Source organism: Mauremys mutica, chromosome 6 (assembly GCF_020497125.1).
Source record: "Mauremys mutica isolate MM-2020 ecotype Southern chromosome 6, ASM2049712v1, whole genome shotgun sequence".
In the NCBI taxonomy this organism is placed as follows: Eukaryota; Metazoa; Chordata; order Testudines; family Geoemydidae; genus Mauremys; species Mauremys mutica.
Genome location: NC_059077.1, coordinates 4,707,252 through 4,722,890, shown reverse-complemented (window position 1 = coordinate 4,722,890; position 15,639 = coordinate 4,707,252). Strand labels below are relative to the sequence as shown.

The window sequence follows — 15,639 nt, the reverse complement described above, 5'->3', positions numbered from 1 at the left end:
GCCACTGAACATATTCCAGGCAAGAGCTTCATGTCGTGTACACTGATGTCGCTCCACTGACTTAAGAGGCCTATGCCAATTTACATCAGCTGAAGAGCTGGCCTGGGGTATTTAAACAGGCTTCAGCTGCAAGCACTTCTCAGCTGGTCTTTTCTTGTACCCCATCATCACAGCAAAGAAGAGTCTTCAACACCTTGAACTGAGTCTAGAAGTAAACACGAAGCCAGTGCAGAGACCTTAGCACAGAAGCTATATATTTATGCTGGACCACACCACACAGAAGGTTGAGCAGCTACCGTCTGCATCCCAGCTACTGTCTGAGCCCCAAGGACAGTGGTCTAGCCATGGATGACTAAGTGGGGAGTGGCCCACAGCTTTTGGCTAGTCAGTGATGGTACAGTGGCCCATAATGCCTCTTACCAGCTGGAATCCAGGAGCAAAAATGCTGCCCAGTAGGACCTTGAGACTGTGAACCATGTAGGTGGAAGTCAGGCACATGACCTTCAATACACAGTGCAGACACCTCTATTAATTCCTCTAGGTGCTTCTCTCTGCCAGCAAGCACTGCTTCTGTCTGAAATGGGTTGAGTCACAGCCAGGTCATCTGGATCCATGTCTGTTAGTAAAAGCTAGACATTGCCCTCCCATTATCTATCTTGAATGTGGGGGTCTGATTTCACTATCTGGTTAGCTGGACTGGCTGTTTCATATTTGTTTCTGAATGGATGCAGTAGTTATCTAACAACTTCTCTATATATATGACTCCAAAAAAGTGTGCTTGTGTGTGTTTGTATAGTACATATAGCACTATATAAAACATTTAAGCAAACGTACAATGTGTTTGTTCAGTGTCTCTAGTTCACACAACAGAAGATAGTGTAGTAGATACAAACTTACTGTGCCTTTCCCAGGGCTTCTCTGTGCCGGTTTGATGTTTCTGACGTATCAATCTGGGCGCTAATGATGGATGGATTTGGGCGAGTGTTTTGACTTGCTAATGATCTGATCTCTTTGGTAACGGATCTTGAATCCTGTGGTGCAGCATCAAAACAGTCTTGTGTAAAAATACTTTGCATCAGTTTATTCTTAAGCAGCCCTATTTCCTCACCACTGAATGACAACTTGAAAGGATCTTCAGAATGGTTCAAGTCCTTGCTCCTGAATTCTGACCTGGGCTGCGGTGGGCTGCTTTCTCTAGAGGGCGATGAAGTTGTACCCTCCACTCTTCCTGCACTCAGAATGGATGGTGCACATGAAAAATAACCCTTTTCAGGCAAATCAGCATGTACAGTCTGAGACATGGGCCCCACATTGGGTCCTTTACCCAGGCTAGATTTTTCTGGGCCGCTCAGCAGGCTACCAGTGGTATTCTCAGTATCAGCATCATACTGCCTGCTGTTATCCAGGTATTCTCTGCACTTTAAGTTATGAAGAAACAATTCATCTTCATTCTCTCCACAAGGGCTTTTGACTCTGACAGATGCTGATGCTTCTGTCAAGTCTTCATCTTGGACAAATAAACCATTAATAGAACTCGGACGTGTGTTCCATGGAGATGAACCTCCAGGGCTACAAGAAGGCTTTGCATCACGACAGGACTGTGAGAGCCACTTGTTCTCAGTTTGTGGGGAGTGCTGCAGAGTGGACTTCCTTTCACTGTGGTCCATTTGTTCACCCAGCTCTGGTATGCTGCCTGTTGGTGAGGCTTTATTTCTAAGAAACTGCCTGGCCTCTCCCTCTAACCTTTTGCTGGGGCTAGTGGTTTTTCTTTCCAACATCTGTTTCACTTGGAGAGCCTTTTCCTGATCAGAAAGGATGTTCTCTGGATCAGCTGCCTCCTCACTGTCAAGGAGAGACATTGTCAGAGGGGCCATCAGCTCAGAAGTGAATTCTGATGACGTATTAAAAGCTCCACAGGGGCTACTTCCATTTTTTAGTTTCTTCCCTTCTAAGTTTCCTGCAACTGGAGCTTGTCCGTCTTTGATGGATTCTTCCCTTTGTGCATGTGGAAGGCTGATCTTGTTGCATTTTGTAGTCCCTGAATCCAATGCGTGGGGAACATGTGGACTGTGTGTCCCCTTTTCTGGGAATGAGGAGCTTTCACCGGGATAAACTAGAGGTCTGTATTCGGATTTGTATTGTTTATGAGCAGCTGGTAAATCCTTGCTGTTTTCCCAGTTACTGACAAGTTCTTCCCGCAAGCAATAAGGTTTTTCTGCAGTATTATTGTTCACAGAAGAATCAATAGTGAAGTCATCCTCTGTGCTCCAGTCAGACTGAGTCTTGCTGCTTTCTCCATCTCTAATGGGCTCCCCGGGTTCTGGAAATGCAAAGCCCTTCCCATAGTCCCAGCTGCCAGTAAGTTCATGCTCTTGTGTATGTGTTGCATGTTCAAAAAATAAACCCTGTCTCTCTCGGCCTTTCTCCTCCTCACTTTCTTGTTCTCTCCGATGAAGGAAAAATGAAAGTTGGCTGCTCTCACTGGTGTTTCTTTTAACTTTCCTTTGGTTGGATATAGGTGAGAAAGAGTCTTCACTAAAATCACTGTCGTCCAGGTCTTCCAGCAGCATCCCCTCTTTGCATTGTGAGTCCGTGGGAGGAAGGGTCCGGTCTTGTTTAACTCCAGTTTCCTGGGGCTTGTATTGGGCTAAAAACCTCTCAAGTGGTTGATAGTTCAACTTCTGCTGTAGAATAGGTGGCTGCTGAAACTGCTGGTGGTAAAGGCGCAAATGTTGTTCCCTTTCTTTCTGATGTGGAGGGAGATTTGCCCAGGTTTCAATGCACTGTTTGGTCAAAACATTTGCAGAGCGCTGACTGCTGTCTAATGGGTGATTTCCATCTCCAAAGGAAAAGCCGTTTCTGGAAATGAGCTGCTTTTGTACAGGTTGCACGGTCTGTACTTTCAGGCATCTGACAGGTTGTTTATCTTGAATACAATTATCTCCTTGCCCACTCTCTTTTGTCTCTGGGACTGCAGCTGTAGCGACAACAAAATCTTTTGCAGTATGATGCTTCTCAGACAGCAGTGTCAGATCATCAGTCTTTTTCTTCATGGGATGCCCTATCTTTAGCATTCCTTTAACGGGACTGGTGTGATTGAGCCATGGTGAGCTCGGATTTCCTTTGTGGGCATGACCTTTGGCTCCTTTTGGGGTAGAGGAAAAAGGGACATTGGTTGGATGGAACACTGACGGGGATGCCTTTATTCTCAAAGAACTTAAAGGAGGATGAAGTCCTAGTTTTACTTTCTTTGGAGAGCTCTTATCTCCCACATGCGTGGAAGGAGAGTTTTGGATCCGTTTTGGAGATACATTTCCAGCTATCCGACGTCTGTTTGTGACAGGGGTACAACATTTAATCCCTTTCTTCAGTTCTTTTACCCTGTAAATAAGGATTGTGCATTAGAAAAATTAAATGCTTTCAAATAATTTACAGTCTCATTAGAGCAAACTAATACTTTGGTACATTAAATATTGACTTCAATGTCACAATTTGGATTTTAATCGTTGGCTAATCCATGGAGGCATCAGATCATCTGCTACAGAGATACAGTTACTTCTATGGAGGTTTGCAGCAGCTGTTTCAATGAGGAACAATAACAATACATAACAGTTTAAATTAGGAAGTGAAGAATACCTCTGACCAATTTAAACTGAAGGAAATTGTATCTACTTCTCCTCTCCTCCAAATCCCTCCTGAAGACCCAGGTCCATCTTGATGTCTATAGGAAATTAACAAACTAACAACACGGCTTTTGGTGATAGCTGATATCAAGAACATTTTTGATTTGTCTCTTATCTTTCTCCTCCACCCTTTTCTGTGTTGCTTGTGTTCTGAGTCCTTGCCCCGAAGAGTTCACAATCCATCTTCCTCTGGGTATGGACAGCATCTAACATATTCTGGGAAGTACCATAATACAAACAACACTAGAGTTTGTCAAGGATGTTGGGGTTATGAGGAGTACCATGAGATTCTGAATCACTGCAAGCTAAGACCTAAATTACGTATCATCTGAAAGAAGAATTTAAAAGACCCAGAGCATTAAGTGCATCAATATAATAGTGCAGCAGATGAAGATTAAGTTTGTGCGCTGTAAGTTGCACTTTTTGCTCTTTGCCCTGTGAACTCACCAGTTGATGCAATCTAAATATTTTCATCCCAAACTATTACTCCTTTTTGACTCTCAACATGGAAAATTTAAGTCACCTACCTGTCAGCATATCTTAACGTGTTCAGGGTGTGTTCTGTAGCTATGTGGCTAGGTGACACATTAGCTATCATACACGTCTTAGAATTTCCAATGAAAGAATCTTTTAGTACCTTGGAGGAGGAGGAAAAATATAGCTTAACATTCTTAGCAACTAATGTATTTCTTTTAAACAATCCAGTTAAACAGTTTAGAACCAAGTGTCCCTCTCTTCTCCCACCTATACAACTTATTTCTGTTGCGATTTTTCATGTAAAATTTAAAATGTCCTTTAAACAAGCCCATTTTCTTACTGGGCACCCCAAAAGTGCTGGTGTGTTTGGGAGAGTAAAGCATATGTTACAATTAGAGTAACCTAATACTACTGATTAAAGCTTACATGACAGTACCACAAAGAATGTAATCACTAGACTATCTCTTTAAGTGGTTGTCCACCATATGAATATCTCAGAACAATTGGTCTACAGGATTCTCCATATAGAACTTCACATAGGAGTAAAATAACTTTATCCTGGAGTTTAGTAAACTCTCCACCACACCATTCTCCGGGGAGTAACTGTTTGTAGCTTTTGCTGTCAACTGGTATTAACCCTATGAATGCTGATGTTTCCTCTATGATCAGAATGCATGCTTGGGAAGCTATGCAAGTGTCCAGCCTCCAAAGGGTTAACAATATACAGTCACCAAATCATGGCTTATTTCATTTTATTACTATCATTTCAACTCTGTTCAGTGCAGTGTCAGTCACTGGCTTGGTTTTTGGTTTTACCTGAGTTAATTTGCTTTGCCGGAAAGGAGTATGAGCATGTTCCTGATCCAGAGCCCGAATACATTCCTTTAACTAAAAAGGAGAGCGAAAGAAAAAAATGTATCAGTCACACAACAAAAAGGAGAGACACCTGCACCCAAAACTACGAGAGGTCACTATTTCCCCTATCACCCTTATATCCTTAGACTATGCTTCCTTACAAGGAGTGGGGAAGGCTGCCGGAGACCCACAGTTAAACATGTGCACAATAACACTTGCAGTCTTAAAGCCTGACTATTTCACCATCCCATAACAAAAGAGTCTCTTTGACAGATGAATAATGGACACACACAAAACATTAGGGCTTCACTTTCAACACAGAGAGTGGGATTTAGCTATAGAACTCCCATTAAAATTAATGGGACTTAAGCAGTTAAATGCAAGTGAGCCTTCCTGAAAAAGATACCCATGATCTATTTTCTTGTTAATAATTATCAGCAAGAACAGCACGTAATCTTGGAGACACATCTGCCTCTTGATTTATTCATTGCCTATTAAAAGACTGACATTTTCCAGTGTCCCTCTCTTTTTACCATGTGTCTTCACCAGCACAAGTAGAAGGGTGTCACAATCCATACCAGACTCTGATGCTTTCTACAATGGAGGAAATGGACTGTGGGCCCATTGAGGCAAGCCATTACTAGTGAGAGTACTAGCAGTGAGAGGAGAAAATATCTTGAGATAGATTACAGTACTGTGGTAGTAACTCTAGCTTGAGACAGACATTGCATTCTTAATGAGACACCATCCACTTCAAATCACATTTTTTTCTGAATGTATTTTAATTATTGTTAGAAATTACACCTAAGAGGACTCTGAAAGAGATTCTCTCTCCATTTTAGGGTTTTATACTGCTGATCATAACAAGTATCTGAGCACCTTCCACATGAAATCAATAGCAACAAAGTCTCTAGTGAATGTCATAGATTTTAAAGCCCAAAGAGACCATTATGATTGTCTAGTCTGAGCTACTAACAACATAGGCCAGAGAACATCATCCAATAATTTTTGCACTGAGCCCATAAACTTCTGTTTGAGCTATAGCAGATCTTTTGAAAAGATATCCAGCCTTGATTTAAAGAGTTCAAGTGATGGAGAATCTGCCAGAGCAGATTCCAATGTTGTTCCAGTGGTGAATTACTCTTAAAATTCTATGGTATTTCTCCCTTTTTGGGGTAAAAACTCTGCTTGGGGTAGGGTTCAATGGTAGACCCCTGTGATTGCACCTTGAGGGGAGATTAGAGAAGAAAAAGTTTCTCTCTTCAATTTATTCACAAAGTGCTTTGTAATGCACCTTTAGTCAGTTTCACTGTCTTGCATAGTCGATTTCCTCTAATTTGTGTGGGTTATTCACACAGCAAGAAGTGAAAAAAAATTCCAACTCTAGAACAACAAAAGTTGGTAGAGAGACTCATGGGTGGGCTTTACTCCTTTTAACAGAAAAATACTTTAAACTCTCAAACTCGCTAATATCAAGTTTCAGAGGGGTAGCCGTGTTAGTCTGGATCTGTAAAAGCAACAAAGAATCCTGTGGCACCTTATAGACTAACAGACGTTTTGCAGCATGAGCTTTCGTGGGTGAATACCCACTTCTTCAGATGCAAGAAGTTTTGCATCTGAAGAAGTGGGTATTCACCCACGAAAGCTCATGCTGCAAAACGTCTGTTAGTCTATAAGGTGCCACAGGATTCTTTGTTGCTAATATCAAGTTGACTCTCTCTCTTTAAACACTTGTTTCAATGAGCTTATAAATGTCTTCATATTTCCTTTCAGCATGAAAAGTCTCATGCTTTTTCCCCGGCCCGAAGGAAAATTTTCTGGAAAGTATGATTAAAAATTCATCCAGATTTTTTGGAATTACAGTAGAACCTAAGAGTTACGAACACCTCGGGAATGGAGATTGTTCGTAACGCTGTACAAAACATTATGGTTGATCTTTCAAAAGTTTACAACTGAACATTGACTTAACACTTGAAACTTTATTATGGAGAAGAAAAATGCTGCTTTCCCTTATTTTTTTTAGTAGTTTATGTTTAACACAGTACTGTACTGTATTTGCTTTTTTTCTTTTGTCTCTGCTGCTGCCTGATTGTGTGCTTCCGGTTCCAAATGAGGTACATGGTTGACTGGTCAGTTCGTAATTCTGAGGTTCTAACCTTGGATCTAAATTGCCTGATTTCTGTGTCCTGTAACAGTTTTTTGTGGTACACTAATGGACAACAATGGTTCCAACCATTTGTTCTGGGGTATTAGAATGTGTTTATATGCACAAAATTAGAGTTGAGATTATCACCATAATAATAATAAATACTTTCCAATTCTAGAGGGCCTTTCAGTAGTGGATCTTAGTGTTTTCACAAACTTGCATTAAGCCTCACAGAAAAAGAGAGCCTGAATTTACTATAGAAAAGATGGCATGGACTTACTATAAAATATCTGACTTTTCAGTGCTCTGTTTATCTGGCTGTAGGAATATATTTAAAAAGTTGTTTTTCCTCACAAAGGCTTTTTCTTCTAATCTGATTCATGACTACAGAGCAATTTAATTGTCAGCATTTAGCATTGTGTATTTTCCATTGGGATCCATCCATATGTTACTTCCTTTTTTACTGTCAGTCTAAGAACCAACCTAAAGAACAATAATTACAAAAATCTTCCCTACAAATGTGAGTAACCTACAGCTAAAAGGCTTTGGTTTATTTCTGCTCCTTCCATTTTTGTTTGTTTGTCTGAGTCTCTGGCATCAGCTGCCCTCTCACTGCCAGCCAAGTCAATGAAAGAGATCCTAGAAAAAACAAAAGATGCTTTTACTTTAGCTTTTTTTTTTAAAGCTGATAGCAGCAACGCACGATACCATCAGCAGAAAGATGAAACATTACTACCATAAAACAGGGTGAAATACCCACTGCAAGTGTCTCAGAGGCATCACAGTAATGAAATACCAGCAGCTACTGGAACAGAGTCAGAGCATTCTGGCACTGTAACAGTCAGTCATAACAGGAAGTCTAATTACTTGTGATGAGAATGCTCCACGGTTTAATGCAACAGCTATTTCAAGTGTAACACATTCCCATCTCTAGATGATCACAATGGCAGTAATTTGAGAGAGAACACAGATTACTTAAAAAAGAATAACTTTTTGGGTCTCCGTCCAGCTAAGACAGATGTTTCATTCCAGTGTTGTCTGTCCTAATCAAATAGAAATGCAGTGCAGTTTATAAAGCAAAACTGAATTGTCAGATGGTTTCAGAGCCACGTTCCTGCTGCTCTTTCTTCCCTCAAGATCTCCATTTGTTCTCATAGTTTTCCCTAACTTTCCTCTTTGGCTGTTAGCTATTCTACTGATCTGTAATTTCTCCCTCTCTCCCTCTTCTTCCACAATATCCCCATCCTCTCCGATCACCTGCATCCCTCTCAGCTTCATCAGTCCTTCAGTAACTAAAAACCTGGCACACCTACATAACCACATATCCTTCTTTTTGTAATCTTATGCACTCTTCCTTCCTCCTTCTTCCCCCACCCTCCCAATTAGTTGTTGCTCAGACTTGCTCTCGTGTCTTACATTTAGAATAAGCTCTTTGGGATAAAGATTGTATCTTACTTGTTTGGAAGGTGTCTACCACATTTTTAGACATGCAAAAATAATAATAAGCAGCTGACCATCTTTTCTCTGACTAGGTGGGAAGGATACCCACTTACTGCTGCAACCAATGGTCATTCAGTAAGGGCCTCTGGTACTGGGTCACTGTTCTACACAGCCCAGGAGCTCAGCAAACGCACCTTCAAATCACAGCTTGCATCCTGACTGTCCTTGCACTTGACTTCTTCACTACCACTCACTAACCATCTATGGCTGTTCTGCCATTGCAGATGTGCATGGTCTCATTTAAAGCCAACAGGATGAAATTGAAATATCTCTATCAAATTCAATAAGTCAGCTTCTAACCTCACCTCCCAAACGTTCTGTTTGCAGAGTCTTTAATCTGAATCTGGATGATAGCATGAGAACGGGAGGAATCTGAGTTGACTCCAGTCGCCCCAGTGCTACGCTCCTTCCCACCCTTCAAAATTACCTGGAAAACAAACAGGACAAAACAAAGGTAAATTGTACATATAAAACATGCACACTATTCATATCGCACATTGATTCAGAGCCCCACGTACTGGTATTCAGTGCAGCTGACAAAGGGTTTATAAAGTGAGACCATCCATAAGAATGTCAGTGTATTGAACTTCCATTCCTACTGTTAAATTACTACAATACAAAATCACGTGGAATAAATGTCTGGTGGAAATGAAAAGAACAAAATGAGGCTTCAGAGGTTACCGCTGAGAACTCATGAGCAGGATGATTTTTTTAAACATGCATGTGCTAATCTCATCAAAAGGTTTAGTCAGCCAGAAATCTAAGATGCATGTAATGTAGTGTGACACCAAGTGCCAATCCATTCATCCATCTCTGTACCCAGGAGCAAATGAAACAGTGCCAAAGCAAGCAGCAAGGCTGACGTGATCAATTACACTCAGACTTAACTACCAAGAACAGAACAAGGCGTGAGGTGGAAGATGGGTTAAGGGACCTTCAGGGCTACAACTCTGGTCAAGTCTCTGTCCCAAATCTCTGAAGAGTCACAAGATTGCTTCATGAAACTGGTTTTCAAAGCCTTTATGCTCCTATATGTCCGTTAGTCTATAAGGTGCCACAGGACTCTTTGCTGCTTTTAAAGATTGCTTCAGCGAGCCTACCAACCATGGGCATCACAAGGAAACAAAACAGAGTCTATATTATAGTTTTTGGAACAATAAGAATACAATAAAATGTTAACCTAGCAAAATCAAGACACTCTTTAGATACAAATATACAGTATTCATGCCTTCTACTGGATGTCCACTCTTGATCAGCAATCTAGCTGGCTGCTATAGCTCCTGAATATTTGTTAAACCAGAGCTAAATTCAGGGAGAGTTTGTGAAGAGAGGCCAATGCATCAGTAAATAATGAATAATCATGAGGCATGCATTGAAGACTCTTCTAATACATTTGGTAGTATGCTATTCAAGAGCATCAAATCAGTCCAAAGGCTCTTTCTGTATTCAAAAGAGCCCATGAACAATATGATATGAGCTGTTTTGCCAAGATATCTGTGAGAACAAAACCATGTAATGTATCAGAGGGGTAGCCGTGTTAGTCTGGATCTGTAAAAAGCAACAGAGAGTCACCCACGAAAGCTTATGCTCCAATACATCTGTTAGTCTTTAAGGTGCCACAGGACTCTTTGTTGCTTTTTACAAACCATGTAATAACTCTTCTGTGGGCAGGATGTGATAATCTAGAGGAATGTATTAATCTACTGTATATCAGATCTGCACTCAAATTTGCAGAAATGTCTCCAGCATATCCTGTGTTTAGAGTTAATGGAAAAACAAAACTCCAGAAGACAGTGTCCGTCGAGTGGTATATAAATGAACAATATTGTCCCAAGTCTTAAACAATAAGTCAACTACACTATCAGGTAATAGTTTTCAATTCCTTACTGAGCAAAAATTAAACTACACAAAATCCAAGTCTGATGGCAGTTGGACTCAGGACCAGCTTGCTCAGTACAGGACACAGTAGAGAACTAGACTGTGTCCATGTCTTACTCAGCTGAGTAAGGGAGTAAGAAGACTGAAGTGCTGCTTGTGCTGAGTATCAGCAGTTTATCGAAAGAAAAAAGTTAGCTTTAAAAAGCAGCTGCCAGCCAGCACAGTTCGTTACTCCACGTGGTTTTTCCATCATATTTTATAATTTCTAATTCAACTTTATTTAACTTTCAGATTTACACAAAAACCATCAAACTACCCAGAAGACAGAAGGAAGAGATAAAACGAAAGAACTGTAGGAGCCAGAGAAGGCCTCTTTGGAGAAAAACCTGGAACCATGAAGGTAAGTGAAAAATAAACTAAGCAACCACGTGATCTTATTGATGTAATCCTGTCCCTCACTCCTCGCTGTTTCTGACATTTTGTTGCCTTCACTTGTTGTGCCGTGTCCAACTTAGACTATAAACTTTTCAGATCAGCCATCCATGTCTTGACTTGTTTGTCAAATGCAGAGCATGCCCGTTTGTAAAGTTTACTTACATTTTTCTTTTGGAACTCTTTTTAGTGATGTAAGGTTATTGCAAAAATATTTCATATCTCTCTTCTGCAAATATGGACATAGCCTTTTTTTTATATTCTAAGATATTTCAGGGTTCGTTTTGCTGAGATGTTGTCATTTCTTGGGTGGTTCATTCAACCTCTTGGCAAAGATCCCACCTGAGGTGTGGCTGTAGCAGTGACAGCTCCAAGTCAGCTTTTGATGTGCGTCACCGTAACTTGTCTGAGCGGCACATGAGCTCATTCATTAAAGGCAGTTTTGAAAGTGTCCCTTCATGCTCTGCTGTGGCCACCAAGCTGTTCAAAGTTGTTCTGAGGCTCTTTGGGAGCCCCATAATGGAATGCACATGTGTACATTATACAACGTGGAGCAGCAACACCGGCGTATGCCAGAAATGACCTTCTCCACTCCACTGTAACCTATTTGATGAGTTAGTGCAACGGGGGCTTTAGAAGATGAAATAAGCATTGACAATCAAATTACCTCTAATAGTAGGTCTACGGTATCCACTTGAACCTCACGCAGGCCAACTATTTGTACAACATGCTTACTATCTTCTCTTGCAAAAAGTCTGCAGAGGAAACAACAGGGCTTAGTAGAAAAGGGTCATTCTGAAGAAAGTCTTATACAGTAGTAATGATTCTGTCTACATCTCAGTGCTATAGAGTAGTGGTGCTCAAACTTTTTCAGTCGCGCCCCCGCTTTACTAGTAATAGAATTTGTCTGTGCTCCTCCCCCCCCCAATGACTACATAGCCAAGGCTTTCTCAGTGGTGAAGCTTGGGCTGAAGGCAGAGGTGGGACACAGAAGTGGGAATGGGAGAGGTGCTGCAGCTGGTGTCAGAGAGGGAATGGGGGCAGAGCTGGGCTGGGGCCGGAGCGGGGCGTGGAATGGACCTGTGGCTGGAGCTGGGCTGGGAGCGGACAGGAAGTGAGGGCAGAGCTGGGCCTGGAGGCGGAGAAGGACTGGGGGCTGAACAGGATTGGAGGCAGTGCTGGACTGGGGGCGCAGCAGGTCTGAAAGTGTGGCACTCCTTCCCTGCCACGCACCTGGAAGTGTGGCACTCCCTCTCTGCCGCCCATGGGGGCTGGCCCCGGCCCTGCCACGTGCCTCCCTGAATGTTCCTCCGGGGGGCGAGCCCCACAGTTTGAGAACTACTGCTATAGAGAAGTACTGCAAGGAGTGACTAGCAAGGCTACAAATCAGGTTGTCATTAATCTACCACTTGGCATGTATAATATATACTTTTCAAATTTCACTGTTAAAGGGACACTGGAAGTGTTTATTAGCTGGATGTTCCTGCTAAGATGATCAGCACTCAAATAGTTAATGATGGCATTTAAATTGTCATCTTTAGATTTCAGAGTTCACACCTCTCTGAGAGCTTTTGTTTCAGGCTGTCTCCAGGCTCAGGAAGATCACATTGCATCACTTAACCTTGAAAACATGAATTGAGTGTATCTTCACAACCACGAAGGCTCAAAAATCCATTTAATGACAGCTTAGGTTCTGGAACATAGTTCTGAGGCAATAGGTGGATTCTGCAGCAGATCCGACAGCTGCAGAATCAGAGTACACGAGTGACTCTCTGCTACAAATTACAGAGAAGTGAATGTTATGGTATAGTTGGCAATACTAACTGGTTGGCTTACGTCCAAGGAAAAGGAACTTCCATAGCCCTATGGACTATAGCTCAACATCAAGAAGGCCTTTAAAAAGGGCTGCAGGAGAGACAACACAGAGAAACATGCTTGCCTCATGATAAGGCACGGACTCTCCTAAGCACAAGAAAGCCTCTTTGCTAAGCATTGCAACATGCTCTCAAAGTGCGCTCCCCTCCAGAGCCCCACTGGTTCCAGATGAAAGTTAAAAGCCTGGCAGGATGGTTTTATTGTTCAGCAGGATTTAGACTGAACGTTATCTTGCTTTGTTGGGTTTAGATATTTTCGGTCGGGTAAGTTTTTTAATCTGAGGAACATCTTGAGTTCTTTTGATTTTCCTTGGGTTTAGTGCCACTGTACTGACCTAGATACATTTGCTACAGAATTATTAATGTCTGCACTCCAAGTCACACCCTCTTCAGAAAAGAGATTAGTAAACAGCCATCTTAGGGAAGTCAGGGGCCCCACTGAACTGCCAGGGTTGAGAGAAGGTTGCATTTTTTCCTTCCTATGGGACTCCTATCAATAATTCATTCTGCTTCTTTTCAACTGCTCTGTGCTACTCAACTGTTCCTAGAGTGTGTAAAATTCCAATTCAATCTCAGGTTACCTTGCTAAAGAAAGGTGAAAAGCTAATGTGACTGTGCCACATGATCCTGTCTTGTCACTATTCATAAGAACATAAGAATGGCCGTACCAGGTCAGACCAAAGGTCCATCTAGCCCAGTATCTGTCTACCGACAGTGGCCAATGCCAGGTGCCCCAGAGGGAGCGAACCTAACAGGCAATGATCAAGTGATCTCTCTCCTGCCATCCATCTCCATCCTCTGACGAACAGAGACTAGGGACACCATTCTTACCCATCCTGGCTAATAGCCATTTATGGACTTAGCCACCATGAATTTATCCAGTCCCCTTTTAAACATTGTTATAGTCCTAGCCTTCACAACCTCCTCAGGTAAGGAGTTCCACAAGTTGACTGTGCGCTGCGTGAAGAAGAACTTCATCACAAGGGGTGAAGCCTGGCAGAGCGTATCTAATACAGAGCTCATCCCTCAGATTTGTGTCTTTGCTTTATTTTATTCCTGTAGAAATAACACAAAGGGGGAGTGTCTATAGATGCTACAAAATTTAGGGCCAGATTCCACTATGTGTTTACTCACATTGAGCAATACCTTACTCCATAAATAGCTCCATTTAAATCAATTTCACTTATTAGAAAAATAAACTGATGTATCATCCTTTTTTCACAGCAACGTGTCTCTTACTTAAATACCTTCTCCTTCCATTTAGCAGGTCATAAAGCTGTCCACAGTAGATCTCATAAAAACTGATCCAAACACAGAGCTCTCTCCTTGACTGGGATGCCTCTAGTTGTCTAAAGATGTCTTTAGCAGCCAGTGCATAGAGTCCTGGATTCTGGTGACTCCCTATCATAGTGTAAGTCTTGCCAGCACCAGTCTGTCCATATGCAAAGCAAGTGGCGTTGCCGCTGTAAAGATAATGTTTATTTTTAGTACTACATCTGATCCATTGAGGTCTATTAAAAGAGATTCTGCAATATTAATATCTATACACACTGCTGACCCTCAGCGATGGGATTTTATCCTTCATAGCCATCTGAGATCCTGAAAAACACATTGTTATATCAGAGATTCTCAAATTGTGTCCTGTGGATAGCGGGGTAGAGACACAGTGCTGACGCTAGTCCTTGGTTCCAGGTGCTAAAACCACATAAAAATAAGCTAAAAATGCATTAACTACTTTTGCGGTATTACTTTTCCACGTAAAAAACTGTAGCTACCACAGGGATGTTATGTGATCATGAGTGGGGGAAAGGAATGACTGTGAATTGAAGGAGAGCAAGTCTGCATGATTATGAAAGCAAGGAGTAGGGTGTCCATGAAGCCACTTGCATATTAACATATGGTCCACTCAGTGAAAAAAGCGTAACAACCCCAGCACTACACTTTGCATGTTGAAGTTTGCTTACCTCAGTTTACTCTCAGTTGCTGTATTTTTGTCTATGGGTGTATCACTTTAACCTTACATGAACATAGTCCATAAAATGCAAACTAATTCTCAGTGACTACACAGCAAGTTATCCTCCCATCTTAGATTTCCCTTCCCTTTCCCCAAGGGCCTGATTCCTGTAAACCCAACAATGAGAACACTGGTGATAAAATTTCTGGCCCAGGTGATGACACTTGGAGCTTCTTGATAACAGAAAGCTTCATCTTGTTCATTTTCCAGTCTAGACATGTAATTCCTTTCCATCAAGAGATCAAAATGAAATGATGACTTATTCAGGCTTGCTGTTCTCTGTACTCAAATACAATTATACATGTAAAACCACCCTGATTTTTCCATTAACCAGAAGGTATATTATAATTCTCTCTAAATAGAAATAAGTAAATAAAATAAAGATAAACCACAGTTTTATTGATAAAGTGTATAATTCCTTTATACTACTGTGAACTGTATACATATATCTCAAAGTGCTTTACAAACACTCTCACAAAGGTGTTTTATTTCTCTTTTACAGATGGGTAAACTGAGCAACTGAGTTCTAAATCACAAGAAAGTCTGTTAGAGCAGAGAATTAGGATCCTGGAATCCTGACACTGAATCTCTTGTTCTAGCTAGACCAAACTGCCTCCCCAGTAATCCGTGGTGTCAGATTGTGCACTCCTTCTGCAGACAAATCTTCCACTGACCACAAGGGGAGTTTTGCCTGAACAAGGACTGCAGGGCCAGGCTCTTAGTTTGTCAAAATTGTATACACAGACATTTCTATATTTTGTGTGTGTGTACACACACACA

At 41.5% G+C, this 15,639-nt stretch overlaps 1 protein-coding gene across 2 annotated transcripts in view; it reads right to left on the bottom strand.

Annotated features, from left to right (window-relative positions):
• Nucleotides 1-15,639, bottom strand: part of KIF24 (kinesin family member 24) — a 41,765-nt gene that overhangs the window by 9,024 nt on the left and 17,102 nt on the right. For both annotated transcript variants that reach the window (XM_045022224.1, XM_045022227.1), the window contains exons 5-11: nt 14,093-14,308; nt 11,639-11,726; nt 8,967-9,088; nt 7,695-7,800; nt 4,977-5,048; nt 4,211-4,320; nt 898-3,381 (exon numbers count right to left, since the gene is read on the bottom strand). In XM_045022224.1, coding sequence (XP_044878159.1) covers nt 898-3,381; nt 4,211-4,320; nt 4,977-5,048; nt 7,695-7,800; nt 8,967-9,088; nt 11,639-11,726; nt 14,093-14,308 — 3,198 coding nt within the window. The remainder of the gene's footprint in view (nt 1-897; nt 3,382-4,210; nt 4,321-4,976; nt 5,049-7,694; nt 7,801-8,966; nt 9,089-11,638; nt 11,727-14,092; nt 14,309-15,639) is intronic.